Raw genomic sequence first — 15343 nt, 5'->3', positions numbered from 1 at the left:
GTAATTGACATTTTCATAAGTACTTATATATCCATATGTTTTTTGAGTAGACCTAGATGTCCAAAAATCTCCTTATAAGTACCGGTATGGAATTTCCCCTATTATTAGACTTTAAAAAAAAAAATGCTTGGTCTGGCCCGCTTAGCATGACCCTTGGCGAAAATTAGTTGGCCGACCCGCAAATCCTGAAAGACGGGTCGACCCATAAAACATGCGGGCCACCCCGTTGGCCGGGCCGAGGCGGGCCGGGCCGTCTCCCATTGCACTTCTAGGCATATGTTATTGCACGAGGAGTCTATGGTATTTTTACTATTTTACATCCGTTGATGTTGATTACTATCACGTGTCGATGTCATCTCCAAATTTGAAACAATGGAAATGTTTCTCTCCTACGGAACGAGTAGTTGAGACGAAGAAGAAACAAACAAACACCACAATTTCTTATTCGTTACCAAGTCTTATTTCCCACTCTTGGCGTTGACACCTCTCGATTCTTTCTGTCTCTTGGTTTTTCCTTACCCGGCCGGCAATTTGTCTCGTACTCGAATCAGAATCTGCTTATCTCACCATCCATCCACAATGTCGAACTCAGTATCCTCTACAAACCCTACTACTGCTACCAATACCTCTCTCCCTCATTCATCAGAGTTTCTCTTCCTGTACCTCCAACGCCCGCCATGGGCTCTCCATTTCCCGCCATCTTTTCTCTGGTTATCGTGTTCTCCGTCTTCTTGCTTGCTCAATCGTCGACAATCGGCGTCGATTACATCTCGCGTCTCCTCGAGATTCAGGACCGCGAGAGAGCGCCTCCCTCCGTACAAGTGACCGCCGCTGTGGGAGTACTTGGCAGGCTTCTTCCTTCTCATTCTTCTGGCTTCGAGTTTCTAATTGTCTCCAAGGTTTTAATACAGTCTTCAAATTGTATGTGATTCTACAGATATTTGTTCTTCCTGAGTTGATTGATGTTGAAGTTTCTTATCAGGAGCAATGCGGAGGGGAGTCTTGCTTTATAATCAGAAATCATCCTTCTGCCACCACTCCCGGGGCTCCGGAAATTCTGTATGTGTGAGAATTTTCCATTAACAGTCTTCTTTTATTTTATTGGTTAACTATCTAGGCCTTTGCGCACTGAGAATTTATGTTCTTGTAGTGTTTTGTCCGCATGAGAATCGATGTTCCAATTTTTGTTACTCTAAAGCATGACGTACTAGAGTCTGAGCTCTGCTTGCTGATTAAGGATATGTTTTTCTTTTACTTAATTCTCTTTTGTATACTTTGTTAATGCGCAAGGATATGTTTTTCTTTTACTTAATTCTCTTTTGTATACTTTGTTAATGTGACATTTGTGGATACAATTTTGAGGAAAGAGCTTTTCTCAGGTTCTTGCTTTATAAATGCTTCTCAGCCTACAAACCAGTTTGGAGATTGACAAGGCAAGGTAGTGTTAAGAGTTTCATAAATGCTTATGAACCAATCAGTATAATTGCCAGGGATGTAAATGTTGAAATATGCTAGGTATTGTTCCAATCAGATGAAATTCTTGGATTCACAAGGAAAATAATTCTAGAAAATTTTTAATTAAGAATTGGCTTCTGTAACTAACCATTTTTTTACTAAAGTCCTATTAACTAACAAAATTTAAAATATAATAACTAAAGGACAAGAAGTCGTGCCTAAGAAAACTGCCACATCAGACAGCCAATAGCAATCTTTTTTGCCAATAGTCATGTCATGAACTGAACATCTTTTATATGATAAGACTTGTAAATTCTAGTAATTTGATGTCCTTTTGATCTTTTAGGTTGTCACACTTCTCCTTTAAGTCCAGCATGAATCTTCTTAGTTAGAAGATCTACTCTGCCTCTTAATGCCACATTTGTCTTTTTCCCACATTATCAGCTTGTCCTTGACGAATTTTGAACTTTGACATGACGATCAAGCTGACATGACCATTTTGCTTTATCGGCATGTTTTCAAACCTGGATGGAGAGAGCCCCCATTTTATACCTCGAGCTAAAGAAAGACAGGATGGTGATCCGATGTTGGTCTAGGCAAAGCTTCTGAATGATCCCTGGTAAACTAGACTCCCAATCAACTGAAATAAGAAATCTGCCAATCCTAGAGAGTGAGTGGGACTCTGATGTTTGACCAAGCAAGAGAGCCATCCATCAAAGGGAAAGACTAGGCAATCAAAACTCCTGAACTCGTGCATGCCAATGTAGTCCCTGGATGGCCCAAATTTTCATTTGGGTCCGAAAACATAATTGGATTCTCCGCCCATTGCTCAGTGGCGATTCCATTTTTGCCTTATGTAATTCAATTCTGACTGAAAAGAAGCTAAAATACCAGGAAAAAATCCTTCAAAGTTCTCATCTAATTTTCTGAATGCATAATAAATTGAGAAGCTGCTAGAGAAAAGAGTCAATCACACCAAGTTGTCTGTTTTCCAAATAACACTAATGCCTCCTGAAGTGCCACTATAAAAAAGACTTGGCCAATCCAAGTTTCTGATGCCACTGATAATTTTTAGTTGAGCATGTCATTTTCCGTGTAATTTGCCACCGAAAGATTTTACTTGTTGGTTGGAGTTCTTTGATTGGAATATGGCCATATTGGGTTTAACTTGATTCCAGTTTTCTGTGCGGTTTTATGAGACATCGTCTTCATTCATTTTATAGTGTTTTGCAATATGAAGGCTATATCATTATTTTAAAAAGGCCATCTCCATGAAGCAGCTATTAACTCTTTCCAAGTATGCATGCCATGTTGTGCTTGCGCAGGTTGAATCTCATTGTGTGTGCAGATATGTACAATTATCCGTGTCTAGTCTGCACATATCTAGTGTCATCATATAGGGGTACAAGGTTCTCACAACTAGTATATGAGTTCATTGGTTACAATACAATGCAAAGGTGATAAAAACTTCGTCTTTCTTACATTTGATGGTCTGCACTAGAATTGCTGGGGTCACTGGAGTGGAAGTGCTTGCTGGTGTTCACTGGTACTTGAAGTATTGGTGTGGTTCACATATCTCTTGGGAAAAGACGGGAGGTGTGCAGTTACATTCAATACCTAAATTAGGCTTTCTTCCCCGTGTTCAAGATTCTGGTGTCTTGGTACAAAGACCCGTTCCTTGGAATTACTACCAGAATGCTGTTACTTCAAGTTGTAAGTCTAGTGTTCAATCTATAAAATATTTCTGCAAAATAAGTTTTTTTGTAACTACCATTTTTAAGCATATGACGTCGAAGTTTCAAGTTTTAGTCTGATAGATATTTTATGTCTTTGGCATAATTGCATAAAAGACTCTTTTGCATGGTGGGACTGGAGAAGGTGGGAAAAGGAAATTGACTGGATGGCGCTCCATGGTATAAATTTACCACTAGCATTTACTGGTCAAGAAGCTATTTGGCGGAAAGTTTTCCAGGTATTTTTCGATTCTTGTTTTCCATTGTTTTTTCTTTGACCTTAATTTAGAAACCAAGCAAATTTGAAATCTTGCCAGGAACCCATAATTGCCGTTTCTTTCCCATTATCCTGAACCTAAACCCATAATATTCCTTGATATTTCAAAGATCTAGTAATTTTGAGTTCCAAGTATTATGCTGCTTCATCGTGGTTTATCTTTATAGTTTACCCTTGTTCATATTAATTAAAATCTTAAGTTTCTGTGGAACTCTAGCATGAGCTTGGAGACTGGTAACTTTAGATATGTTTTCTTTCACAGTGAAAAAGGCTTCATTTCAATGAGCCTTTAGTGCAATGACATCGAAATACTTGTGATTTGGTCAGAAATCGTCAACTTCTTGATTTACGTGTGACCCAAAAATAACAATATTTGTATTCTGAAATTAAGGAAATGGTGTCATTTATCAATTAGTTTTCTCAGTATTGCTTTCTAGATATTTGTTGATTGAGTTGTACAGTTATACTTCATAAAATTTCTTCCTGATTAAGTATTTTTTTAAAATATCTTGCAGTTTTCTTCAAGACATGTCAGCAGTCATTGATGTTTTTAAATATTAAGTCATATTAATAAAATTATCTTACAATTTAATAATTTATTGCCTTTATAGCTTCAACTTAGGCGGTGTAATTCTCCTATATTCATTTTATATGCTGGGTTCTTATAGGCAGATGACCTAGTAATTACATGGGGTTTGTAGAAGTTAATGTCATAATTATGTTCGTTTTCTCATTATTGCATATTTCTTGTGAATATTAATATGTTCTTGATATTTGTTGATTGGGTTCTACTTTTATATTACGGGTTCTTTAGGTAAGAGGGTAAGTGTGTCACTTTTGTTGCAGTCTTCTTTGAGACATGTCGAACCTCATTAATGTTTTGGATAAATGTCAGATTTGATATGTCTATGTCATCTTACAGTTGTTCCCTATTGTCTTCATAGCTTTGGCTTAGAAGGTCTAATAATTATATATATAACTTGATAAGCTGGGTCATTATAAGCAGATGCCTAGTAATTAGTTGAGAGTCGTGGCTTTTGAGGAAGTTATATTTCTTTGATTGACAACCCTGAATTACTTTTTTTTTTTACTTAATGGTCATTATTTCAGAAATTTAACATAAGCAGTTCAGAGTTGGATGACTTTTTCGGAGGCCCTGCATTTCTTGCATGGTCACGTATGGGAAATTTGCATAGGTAAGCTACTCCTAATTCCTTCAATTATATCAATATTGGCTATGGAAATTTTGCTTTGGACTTATTTGCCTAACCTTCTAGTCTATGTCGAGAATATTGGCATGTTAACTTTCTTTGATAAACTTGTTGATTGCAACTTTATTTTATCAAGCTACTCATGTTTCCTAATAGTCTTCCAGAACCAGTGAGATATTGCAATTTCTTCTTACTCCTACTCAATTTGGTTGTGTCTTCTTCATTTTAAATACTCAAACACAATGTTTGGTTAATTTGTAGAAGTTTATTTTTTTAAAGCTACTTGTGAAAGCCAGTGAACAGTTGCCTTTAAAAGCTACTTGTCTTTTTTGTACTTTTTTTCCCAAAACTCTGTAACTCTTTCTACAATATCAACAACCTAATTGGCGTAATCAATTAAATGTTTTTGAACCTTTCAGTCAATAGAATGTATTGATTGATTTGATGCTCTTAACAGGAACATTCTTCTCATGTGCGTTCTTTTGTATATTTCAAAAGCAGCTTTCTAAACAACTCCATTGTGATTTTTGTTTAATATATTATCTTTAAATGTACAGATGGGGTGGACCACTACCACAAAGTTGGTTTGATCAACAGCTAAGCTTACAGAAGAAAATTCTTTCCAGGATGTATGAACTTGGAATGACTCCAGGTGCAACATCTACTTCTAATAGAGTCCCTAATCCTTATTTACCTCAGACTAATCATTGCACTGCTAAAATTGTAATATCGTATTAATCACAGCATTCAAGCTTCTTTTTTTCAAGATATATGATTCAAGCTTTCACCTTCTCAAAATGAAATGAGTCTTATTTCTTTTCTATGGCTGATGTACTTGTTGATTAAGATCAACTTTTACTAGAATTATGTCCTTTCCTTAGCGTGATTGATGTTAGGCTGATCTATCCATTATTGTGTGATAACAATAATACTAGAAATATCAAAGAACAAGCAATAGAAACACCAGAGAAACCAGCAGGAAGCTATTGCTGTATTTGATTGAAAGGAAATAACAAGGAAATACAAGATAAACCTAGCCTTCGAGGGACTAGGGCTCCACTAGACAAAATGTCTCCAAATTCTCCCACTACCACACTTAAACCCCAGGTACTGACCACAAAAACTGACCCACTAATAATAAGATGCCACGTGTCTTCATCAAGGCCCTCCACTTGTTGCTTTCTGATGCTCTTTATTCCTCCTCTTATACCTGTTAGTAATGAGTCTATCATTGTGTCTGTCTGTGAATTAAAATTAAAACTCCCTCCACAAGATGACATTCTCTGAAAGTTAATTTCATTAGTTCCATTTCTTGCAAACTATAAATGAGCCAGAGGTACTCTTGCATGTTTTATAATTTGTTTTAACAACTTGTTCTTGCTGGAAAAGAAATAGTGAATCTGGGAACTCAATGCATGTATCAACTACTGTTAGGCCTTATATCTGTTGACGCAGCACTGTTAATCCTTGCAAAATTGTTTTCCAGTCCTTCCAGCTTTTTCTGGAAATGTTCCAGCAGCATTAAAATCTATGTTCCCATCAGCGAAGATAACACGCTTAGGAAATTGGTAAGTGTGTGTATTTTGATGCATGAACATCCAGTTGATTTCTCTAACTTAAGGTTTCTCAATTAGTTGCTTCCTCTCTGAAACTACTATGAGATTTATTTTATAAGTTCCTTTCGAACAATCCCTCTCCAGCTTGTTCAGCACATTTAGTGTAGATGGAAATGGATCATTATTAACAAAGAAATGTTAGCTTTTAGTAAACTTATGGTCATCTATTAAATTATACGGTCTTAAATTTAATATTTGGTGCCTATCACGTTGTTTGTTTTTGTCAAAGTGGCTATGTATTTCAAACATCACTTCTGTCTACGAAAAGGGAAATTGAAATTTTCTCGTTTCCTTAACTATGAAATGAAAAATTCTGGAAGAGAGCCATTGCAATTAAGAGACAAGTAAGGAACAGTGCTAACATGATGGGGATTTAAACCATGTAAATTGTGAATGAAAGGAAAAAGAAAAAGAAAAGAAGAATTTAGTAGGTTAGAAATTTTTCATGAGGAAGGGTTTCTAATAATGTTTTAAGGTTGGAAAACTTAGCATAAGCCTTTTGTGCAATGTAATATTCTATACTGTTATATCTTTTAAAGGGCATAATTGTCCCCACCAATCTCAAATGTGACTTTAGACATGGTTGATCTATATACTGAGAAATATTCATGTAGCTGAATTAGTTATTTGAAATTTCAGGGTAAGAGAATGTATCAATTTCTTAATAGTTTAATTCCTTAATTTCGCTGATTGCTTCAGGTTTTCTGTTAAGAGTGACCTCAGATGGTCCTGCACCTATCTCCTTGATGCAACAGATCCTTTATTCATTGAGATTGGGAAAGCATTCATTGAAAAACAATTGGATGGTATTTTCATCAGACAATACATCTACCTATTGTTCATTTTGTTTCCTAAGTAAAATAGTCTAGGTTTGGACAAATGAGCATACTGTTCTAAATAGTGAATGTCTTTTTGGCCAGAGTATGGAAGCACTGGTCACATCTACAACTGGTAAATTCTTAACCTCTTTCCAACTCCTATGACTTTTATTTTTTTATTATTTTTTGAATGCAAAAATAGACTTTTTTTAACTGGCACTAAGGAAGTGCACACGAAAAGAGTACAAGAATCACAAAAAAGAAAAGAGAAAATTTTAATAAATAGCAAGGCTAAAGGACGAGAGAACTAGCCACCATCTAAGGTGGTAGACTCAAAGAAATTGTTACAATTGATATGTTGACCTTGAACTAGTTTTAAATAATAGGGATTTGGTGAAGAAAGTTAATTTTATTATGAAACTCTATTTGGGTATGCAATACTGGAAAGTCCATAGTTATGCAGGGGCTTCATTTCTCATTTTTGTTATGCTGTACTCAGTTGAGAATATTTGTGTACCATCTTTATCCCCTTGGCCCATGTTTTATTAAATTATCCCTTTGCAGAATGAACTGTAAATCCATAAGCTTAGTTCATAATGTTTAGCTCTTAATTTCCATCTCGGTGCGCAAATTTTTTTACTGATGATACAGAAACTAAAGTTGTGGACATAGAGATGTTTGAGGTTTCATCGTTTGGTAATTGGTCTGTCTGAGTAATGTGTAATTATGTACATACATATGATGCAGGAAGCTCCTGCATCATACATATGTACCAAACTACCAACACTCCTGTACATTGCTCAGTATCTTCTATTCTTCTTCCAGTTAAATTTAAATAATGAAGACTATCATTTTTTGTTTGAGTGCTAAATAATTATTTCTGTTTGAATTATGCCTGCTAAGAAAGGAAGTGGGAAAACAAGGAGCTTTTGGCATAGTTAGCCACTCTGTCGAGTTTCGAATAGGTCGACGCTTCGAATCCTCTTCTACTCTAAAAACAACTAATAATAAAGAAAACAGTATGACTCAAACAGTATTACTCATCAGGAAAAAAAAAAAGGTGGGGTGGGGGAAGTGGGAGAGTGAGATGTAGAGAATGAATTGGCTAAACTAGAATAAAGGTAAATGGTAGACAACTCCCGTGCACAAGGGAAAGATGTACACAAGCTGACCCTCACATAGCGGAGAAGTTATTTCCAAGAATTGAACCATGATCTCTAGGAAATCCAATATTAGATAATACATGGATCAGTGCCTTGAACTTTCAACTGCCCAAAACTTTTTGAAAGATGTCAAGCTTTCATATGTCAGAGACTTCACTTAACTAATGAGGAATCGATGGAAACAATAAACTATTCTCTATATGAAATATTTTCCCTAAACAGGCTATTGCGCGTCCGAAGAACAGAGCCTGGATTTTCTTAACTTTTGTCTTGTTAATGTTTTTTGTTTGACTTAAAACAATGCCTTACTTCAAAATTACCTCTATTTTATTTCATTAACCATGCAGTGACACTTTTGATGAGAATACGCCACCTATAGATGATCCAGACTATATCTCTTCTCTTGGTGCAGCAATTTTTAAGGGGATGCAAAGTGGTGATAGTGATGCTGTTTGGCTGATGCAGGTAAAGGTTGCTGCACTTTTGCATGCATCTATGGGAAAGTCCAACTTGGTGCAGTACATTATCCAATTATATGTCCTCTCATTTCTTTTGTTATTATTCTCTAGACTTCCTCATATGTTGTTCATCTTCCATATTTAAAATCATCTTCATTCTGTTTCTGGCTTTCTGATTGGTTACTGTTGTTCTTTAGGGATGGTTGTTCTCATATGATCCGTTCTGGAGGCCTCCACAGATGAAGGTTATAATGTTATATATACGATGTGATTTTTCACTGCTAGATTTTCTGTTTACTCGCTTTTATTTCAGTATTTGATTTGATTTGTTAACTGGATATCAATTGTCGGACTTCAACTAATTGCTTTGGATGGAAGAGTTTCTTTGAAATGAAATTCAAGAAGATGATGGTGACCATAAGAAGAAATGGAAGTTCTTCCAGCTTAGAAGGAAATCATTGAAAAAATAGATGGATAAAGGAGCAAACCATCATTGAAAGCTGAAGTCCTAAAGCATTTAAAGAAATCAATCACCTTCATCATCAAGCCTTTATCCCCAAACACTTTTGGGTTGGCAGCATGAATTTGTAAGAGAAAACTGGCGGGAATTTCCCAATTGGATTCTCCTTCACCATGCTTTCAAATCTAAATCTTAATTCTCGACCACCCTTGTACATTATTTGCCTTCCTTATCCAAGTCTTCCTTTTTTTGCCCTCTTCACTTTTTAGTATCTCCCACCTAAATATTCCCTTTTCTGCTCACTGGTTTACTAATATCTCGACATTGTACATGACCTTTATGTTCTTCCGTAAAATTACGTTCTTGTAACCTCTTTGCATTTTCCATTCCTTTTCAGTTGATCTTTTACATGAATTTAGCATTATTGTTACATCTCTACATACCCACTTCTTACATTTGATTTTCCCATCTAATGTGATAGCATGCTCTATTGTGTTGTGCTTATGGTTGATGGTGACCTATGCGCTATTTGCAGGCACTTTTACATTCTGTTCCTGTAGGGAAGCTAGTGGTCCTTGATCTGTTTGCTGAAGTGAAACCCCTATGGATTACTTCGGAGCAGTTCTATGGTGTTCCTTACATCTGGTTATTACACTTCTTCTAGATGTAGAGAATGTTTACTCTACTGCTTGAACAGCATGTTTTTTCTGGTTGGCCATATCTATAGATTTGATTGTCTCAATAAGTGGGAACTATTTCCTTCTTTGCAAATATAAGTATCAGAGCCTGCATGTTTGCATCACTTGTCACGGGCTAGAATCTAATGCATTAAAAACTCAGCTTGTGGGTACTTTAATTTGGCCCAAAAGTCTCGCTTAGGATTTGATATTATGATCTGCATTGAGAATTTAATGGTCCTATAAAAATCTTTCAACGGGATATTTTGAGATTTTTTACGCCAATTTATAATCAATATTGAGGGGTTGGATTCAGCTCTAGAATTATGCTTTTTAGAGATCTCTTTATTTCTTATAATTTTTTTTGAAATACTGTGAATTAAAACCTATCTTTACTTCATTTTTTTCTCATTTTTTGTCCCATCTAATATCTAATTTATTGTTTTCATCTGTCTAGGTGTATGTTGCACAACTTTGCTGGAAATATTGAGATGTATGGGGTTTTGGATGCAGTAGCATCTGGACCTGTTGAAGCTCGTATTAGCGAAAATTCAACAATGGCAAGTTTGCTCTTTTCTTTCCTTTGGTTGTCTCAAGGAATTACTGCTAAATCTATGTAGTTTTGCAGCCTGACCATGTCTTTGTAACATTGTTATATGTTATTACTACCCCATTTGATTACATATGCGACATTTTAATCTGACTTTGATTTCAATGTATTTTGCTGGAGAAAATATGGTTAAGTAGCTCTGATTCATCCACTGGAAAATTTTAGGGCTCAACAAAATACATCAAAGTTCCCTTTTGTGATGTTAGGAAGAACTGAATACGGTAGACATGAATAGATGGAGCCAATGACTCTATTGTAGAAAAATTGAGTGTTAGTGAAGACATTCTTATTTTGTAAATATGTGATAATGTCATCAGAGTTTGCTGATTCAGGAAAGGTTACCATTCCAAAATCTTCTTGCATTTTTCTTCACAATTGCATCATGTCTAATTGGCTAATTGAAATTTTAAGTTCTTGCAAATATATATTCTCTGTGAATAGGTAGTAGGAGTGATTTGGGTACATGTGCTTCTCAGAATACATTATTATTATTATTATTATTATAATTATATAAGCTTTAAGTCGGCTTTTCTGACGCCCCTTTGCTGGCCAAAACTTTCAGACTAAAATGAAAATGACTTCTGCTGGATGTTCAGAAACTCTCTCTCTGTCTCCCTCTCCCTCTGTCTCGCTCTCCCTCTCCCTCTCCCTCTCTTATGCAATTTGTTTTCTTTTTCCTCTTAAGTGATCTAACACGTGATTCGTTAACTTACTCCTCACTATTCTCTTTTGCTATTTAATGTGAGTTTTTAACCATATTTTTTGTATCTTGCAATTAAAGGTTGGTGTTGGAATGTCAATGGAAGGTATCGAACAAAATCCTGTTGTTTATGATTTGATGTCAGAAATGGCATTTCAGCACAAAACTGTTGATGTCCAGGTAATAATATGCATACTCATCCAAAGTTTTCATATTATGGTTAGCATGTATTATTAAATTGTATAGTTGACAAATATAGGCATCCTGTACACTGCATAAGTACATTCCTTTGATATGAATAAAATATAACATTCAACCTAAATTCTAATTATTTTTGAAGGGTGTCCCATTCAAGCTGTATTTTTCACCTGAAATTCATTGAGCAGCTCCGCATTGTGTATAACATGTCAAGGCATTACATAGGAATCATTTATTTATGTTTCCTTGATACAATATTATTAGACATAAACCAGAATTTACTATTCATTTTATTTGATCAAATTGTTCTAAGCTTGTTATTTGGCCCACGAATATTTGTTACATGATTTCCTACAGATTCATGTTCTATGTTTCTATTGCCTGAATGCATCTTATGACGTTAGCAGACATTGGAGGGAATGTTCTATGTTCTATATATGTAAACAAATTAGGAATTCAATGTGTCTGATACTAGATTTTATTTGTTAATATATGTATAAATATTCGATTGGCATGCCATTGTAAGTTTTGTGTACTTCTTGGAACATGGTTATTCTGCTTCGAAGTACTCGCTATGTTCCATCAATTTGTGATCCTGCTAAAAAGTGTCATATAACTTTTATTTAAATAATGCTAGGGGGTACTTCATCCTTTTCTTCCTTTTCAATGTTGGTTTTGTATGTTAATACTGGATTTGGTTGGCCTCTGGATCGCATTAGAATTCACATCATATTATCTTGTCCTCCTGTCAGGCATGGATTGATCTCTATTCTACGAGAAGATATGGCCATTCAATTCCCTTAATTCGAGATGCTTGGAATATATTATATCACACAATTTATAATTGTACAGACGGTGCCTATGTAAGTGTCTTTTTTGTTGATTGCATACTTATGATATTATCTTCTAGGAATCTCTCCTAATTCTTCCGCTGCATTGGCTTTCTCTCTTTAAATTTCTCTAGCGAATTGGATTGCGTTTAACTGTATGAAAGATTGGAAGAATATGCATTAATTGAATTGACATATCATTGTTTGTACGATGGCAGGACAAAAATAGGGATGTAATTGTTGCTTTCCCCGACATTGATCCATCTTTTATGGTGCTGGAAGAGATGTGTCACCATCAAGACAAACTTGTACCAAAGGGAGAACTTTTAGAGAATGAGTATTTATATGAGAAACCTCACTTGTGGTATTCAACCTCTGATGTAATACGTGCATTGGAACTTTTTATCATGAGCGGGGATAAACTATCAGGAAGTAATACTTACAGGTTGATATTCTGTCCCTAAGTACTCATTTATAATTGATTCTTTTTCTCGAACTACTTCAGCCAATGTGTGTTTCATTCTTGAAAGTGCATTTTCATTTCAATTCATTACAATTTCATCTTGTGCTTAGGTATGATTTGGTGGACTTGACAAGACAAGCTTTGGCGAAATATGCCAACCAGCTGTTCTTAACAATTATAGAAGCCTATCAGCTAAATGATATACATGAAGTTTCCTACCATAGTCAGAAATTCCTAGAACTAGTGGAAGACATGGATATGCTCTTAGCATGCCATGAAGGATTTCTTCTAGGACCTTGGCTAGAAAGTGCAAAGCAACTTGCAAGGGACGCAGAACAAGAGAAACAGGTTAGGGGCACTTTTGAAGTAATCGTCTTATCAAATGTCTACAGGTTGAAGATACAATTTATTTAATTGGTGCATGTTAATATCCAGTTTGAATGGAATGCGAGAACTCAAATCACCATGTGGTTTGACAACACAGAGGAGGAAGCTAGTCTGCTTCGTGACTATGGTAAGGGGATCATTAGTGCTTCACTTTGTTCTTGTCTGCTTGGCATCAGAATTCATATTTTCTGTCATTTCATTGTAGATTTCTCTCTATGTTAGGTGCCAAATCTATCATTTCTGTTCAGATTGTCATTGTATTCTACTTGACTTGGTCGCTTTCTAGATGCATCTGAACATTTCTCTCGTAAGTTTCACGGTATAATTATGTTCTTTCTTTGGTCTCTCTTCTTCAGGGAACAAGTACTGGAGTGGTCTTCTACAAGACTATTATGGACCCAGAGCTGCTATATATTTCAAATTCTTAAAAGAGAGTCTGCAAAACGGCCATTCTTTTCGATTGAAGAACTGGAGACGTGAATGGATAGGAAGCCCGGGGCCTGCTGTAATAAAATTACAGCAGGCCCCACTGTAATAAGCTTTTTTAACATTAAAAATTTTTATTTTTATTTTTAAAAATCATAAATATGTAGTGTTCATCGTAACGAACACAACGATATATTTTTTGTTAGAAACAAAAATCAAATTCAACATGAAAAAGGCACGACAATTCTACACCATCGGATATAAACTCAAAATATTCAATGTTTTGATCCCGATGAATTTGATTTTTGTTTCAAATAAAAAATATATCGTTGGATTCGTTATGAAAAATACTACATATTTATGATTTTTAAAAATAAAAATAAAATTTTTTATTACCTTAAAAATACATTACAGCGGGACCTGCTGTATTTTTATTACAGCAGGCCCCGGGCTTCCGAATGGATAAAGCTTACAAATGATTGGCAGAAAAGCCAAAAATTATTCCCTGTGGAAAGCGTGCGAGATGCTCTACAAATATCAAGACGGCTTTATAACAAGTATTTGCTCAGTACAGATGAATGAACATAGCCGCCAGTCGCCACCGAGATTCAGAGTTTGGAGAGAACTGATCCGTGGCCATTTGTTCTATCAACTTAAGATGCCTACTTGTTCCCAACGGGAAGCTCTGCGGGTTACTGAATAGAGCCTTGGCGTTCAACTCTCCCACTATTATCTGAGGATATAGGTTGGGATGCCCCAACTCTGTTACAATGATTTGAGCTAGAGAAATGGACAATGCTATTTATTGAACAATTTCCCTCTATGAATCAAATCTACGAAGATAATCGCTGTCATAATCATTTACTTTGATGAATGATCATGGATGTTTTTGAGAATTTGTTGTTTGAGCTTGCGGAGATGTTATCAACATGGTAGTTGTTGTCGTTAAGGAAATGTAAGATATTATGGTTGGTAGCTGTCTATGTGATTTAAAGTGTGTTTGGATTGAGGGATTTGGAGAAGAGAATAATATAATGGAATGGAAGGTACAGAATGAAAGGTATAATACTTTTTCATCTCTCATGTTTGGATGGAAAATAAAAGAAAAAAAAAGGAAATTAGTTTAATTTATTAATTTATTGTTATTTTTTATCCAAATAAGAGAATTGAAAGTAAATTCTCTCTCTTTTCTTCTCTCAAATCTCTCAATCTAGCGTGTTTGGATTGATGGATTTGAGAGAAGGAAGAGAATGGAAGGGATAATATTTCTCGTCTCATAGGAAATAAAATTAGTTTAATTTACTAATTTATCTTTATTTTTTATGTTGAAGTATTATAGACAAGGGTAAAATAGGTTTTTTAAACATATAATTAACTTAATTAATTATCCATTCCCTTCAAATGAAATGAAACGGGGAGGAAGTATTTTGATAAAATTTAATGGAATCTAAAATCTTCCCCTCAATTCTCTCAAAAATACCTCTTATAATTTTTTTCTAAACTATTCAAATAAGGGAATTAAAAGAAAACTCTATTTTTCTTCCATTCCTGCAAAACCTTTAATCCAAACGCAATCTAAGTGTTGGAATATTAAAACTGATATCAGTATAAACTCAAATATAGATTGATAGGCAAGGACAATTTAGAACAAACGAACTTCTAGAATAGATAAATGCCGTTCTTAGTTAAAATTCAAAATATAAAAACAAGATTTTATCAATAATTTAAGTGCTTCGTCTCCATCGTAAAATTCTGCTAATTACTTTGTTAAACCCGACTTTGGAAAGATCTTTTAGGTTGAAGGGATTGCACTCTTTATGAGATGCATTTTCTGGGTGCCTGTGTTCGTGAGTTTGGGTTA

General features: G+C 35.2%; 1 protein-coding gene across 2 annotated transcripts; it reads left to right on the top strand.

Moving 5' to 3' along the window:
• The first annotated feature begins 427 nt into the window (after positions 1 to 427).
• On the top strand, positions 428 to 14453 carry LOC119981499 (alpha-N-acetylglucosaminidase-like). Of its 2 annotated transcripts, none has more exons than XM_038824645.1 (20): positions 428 to 899; positions 983 to 1059; positions 2957 to 3168; positions 3306 to 3427; positions 4576 to 4661; positions 5234 to 5328; positions 6163 to 6244; positions 6992 to 7098; positions 7213 to 7243; positions 8621 to 8738; positions 8929 to 8976; positions 9727 to 9836; positions 10326 to 10428; positions 11260 to 11358; positions 12129 to 12239; positions 12425 to 12651; positions 12780 to 13017; positions 13105 to 13183; positions 13413 to 13534; positions 13939 to 14453. In XM_038824645.1, exons 1-20 carry the CDS (start codon positions 678 to 680, stop codon positions 14062 to 14064), a joined length of 2415 nt encoding a protein of 804 aa, XP_038680573.1. In that variant the 5' UTR covers positions 428 to 677; the 3' UTR covers positions 14065 to 14453. The 2 variants fall into 2 exon arrangements, with proteins under 2 accessions (XP_038680573.1, XP_038680574.1); XM_038824646.1 differs by having other exon boundaries at positions 13413 to 13543; positions 13948 to 14453.
• Positions 14454 to 15343: the final 890 nt, after the last annotated feature.

This window comes from Tripterygium wilfordii, chromosome 16 (assembly GCF_013401445.1).
Source record: "Tripterygium wilfordii isolate XIE 37 chromosome 16, ASM1340144v1, whole genome shotgun sequence".
In the NCBI taxonomy this organism is placed as follows: Eukaryota; Viridiplantae; Streptophyta; class Magnoliopsida; order Celastrales; family Celastraceae; genus Tripterygium; species Tripterygium wilfordii.
Note: the sequence above shows the minus strand (reverse complement) of the source record. Positions and strands in the feature narration are given on the sequence as shown.

What these genes read in the sequence shown, in the direction of transcription:
- LOC119981499 (XM_038824645.1), top strand. Translation starts at nt 678, where the DNA reads ATGGGCTCTCCATTTCCCGCCATCTTTTCTCTGGTTATCGTGTTCTCC. An exon ending in CCCGGGGCTCCGGAAATTCT is followed by an intron (nt 1,060 to 2,956) that starts GTATGTGTGAGA and finishes GGTCTGCACTAG; the next exon opens with AATTGCTGGGGTCACTGGAG. An exon ending in ATAACACGCTTAGGAAATTG is followed by an intron (nt 6,245 to 6,991) that starts GTAAGTGTGTGT and finishes TGATTGCTTCAG; the next exon opens with GTTTTCTGTTAAGAGTGACC.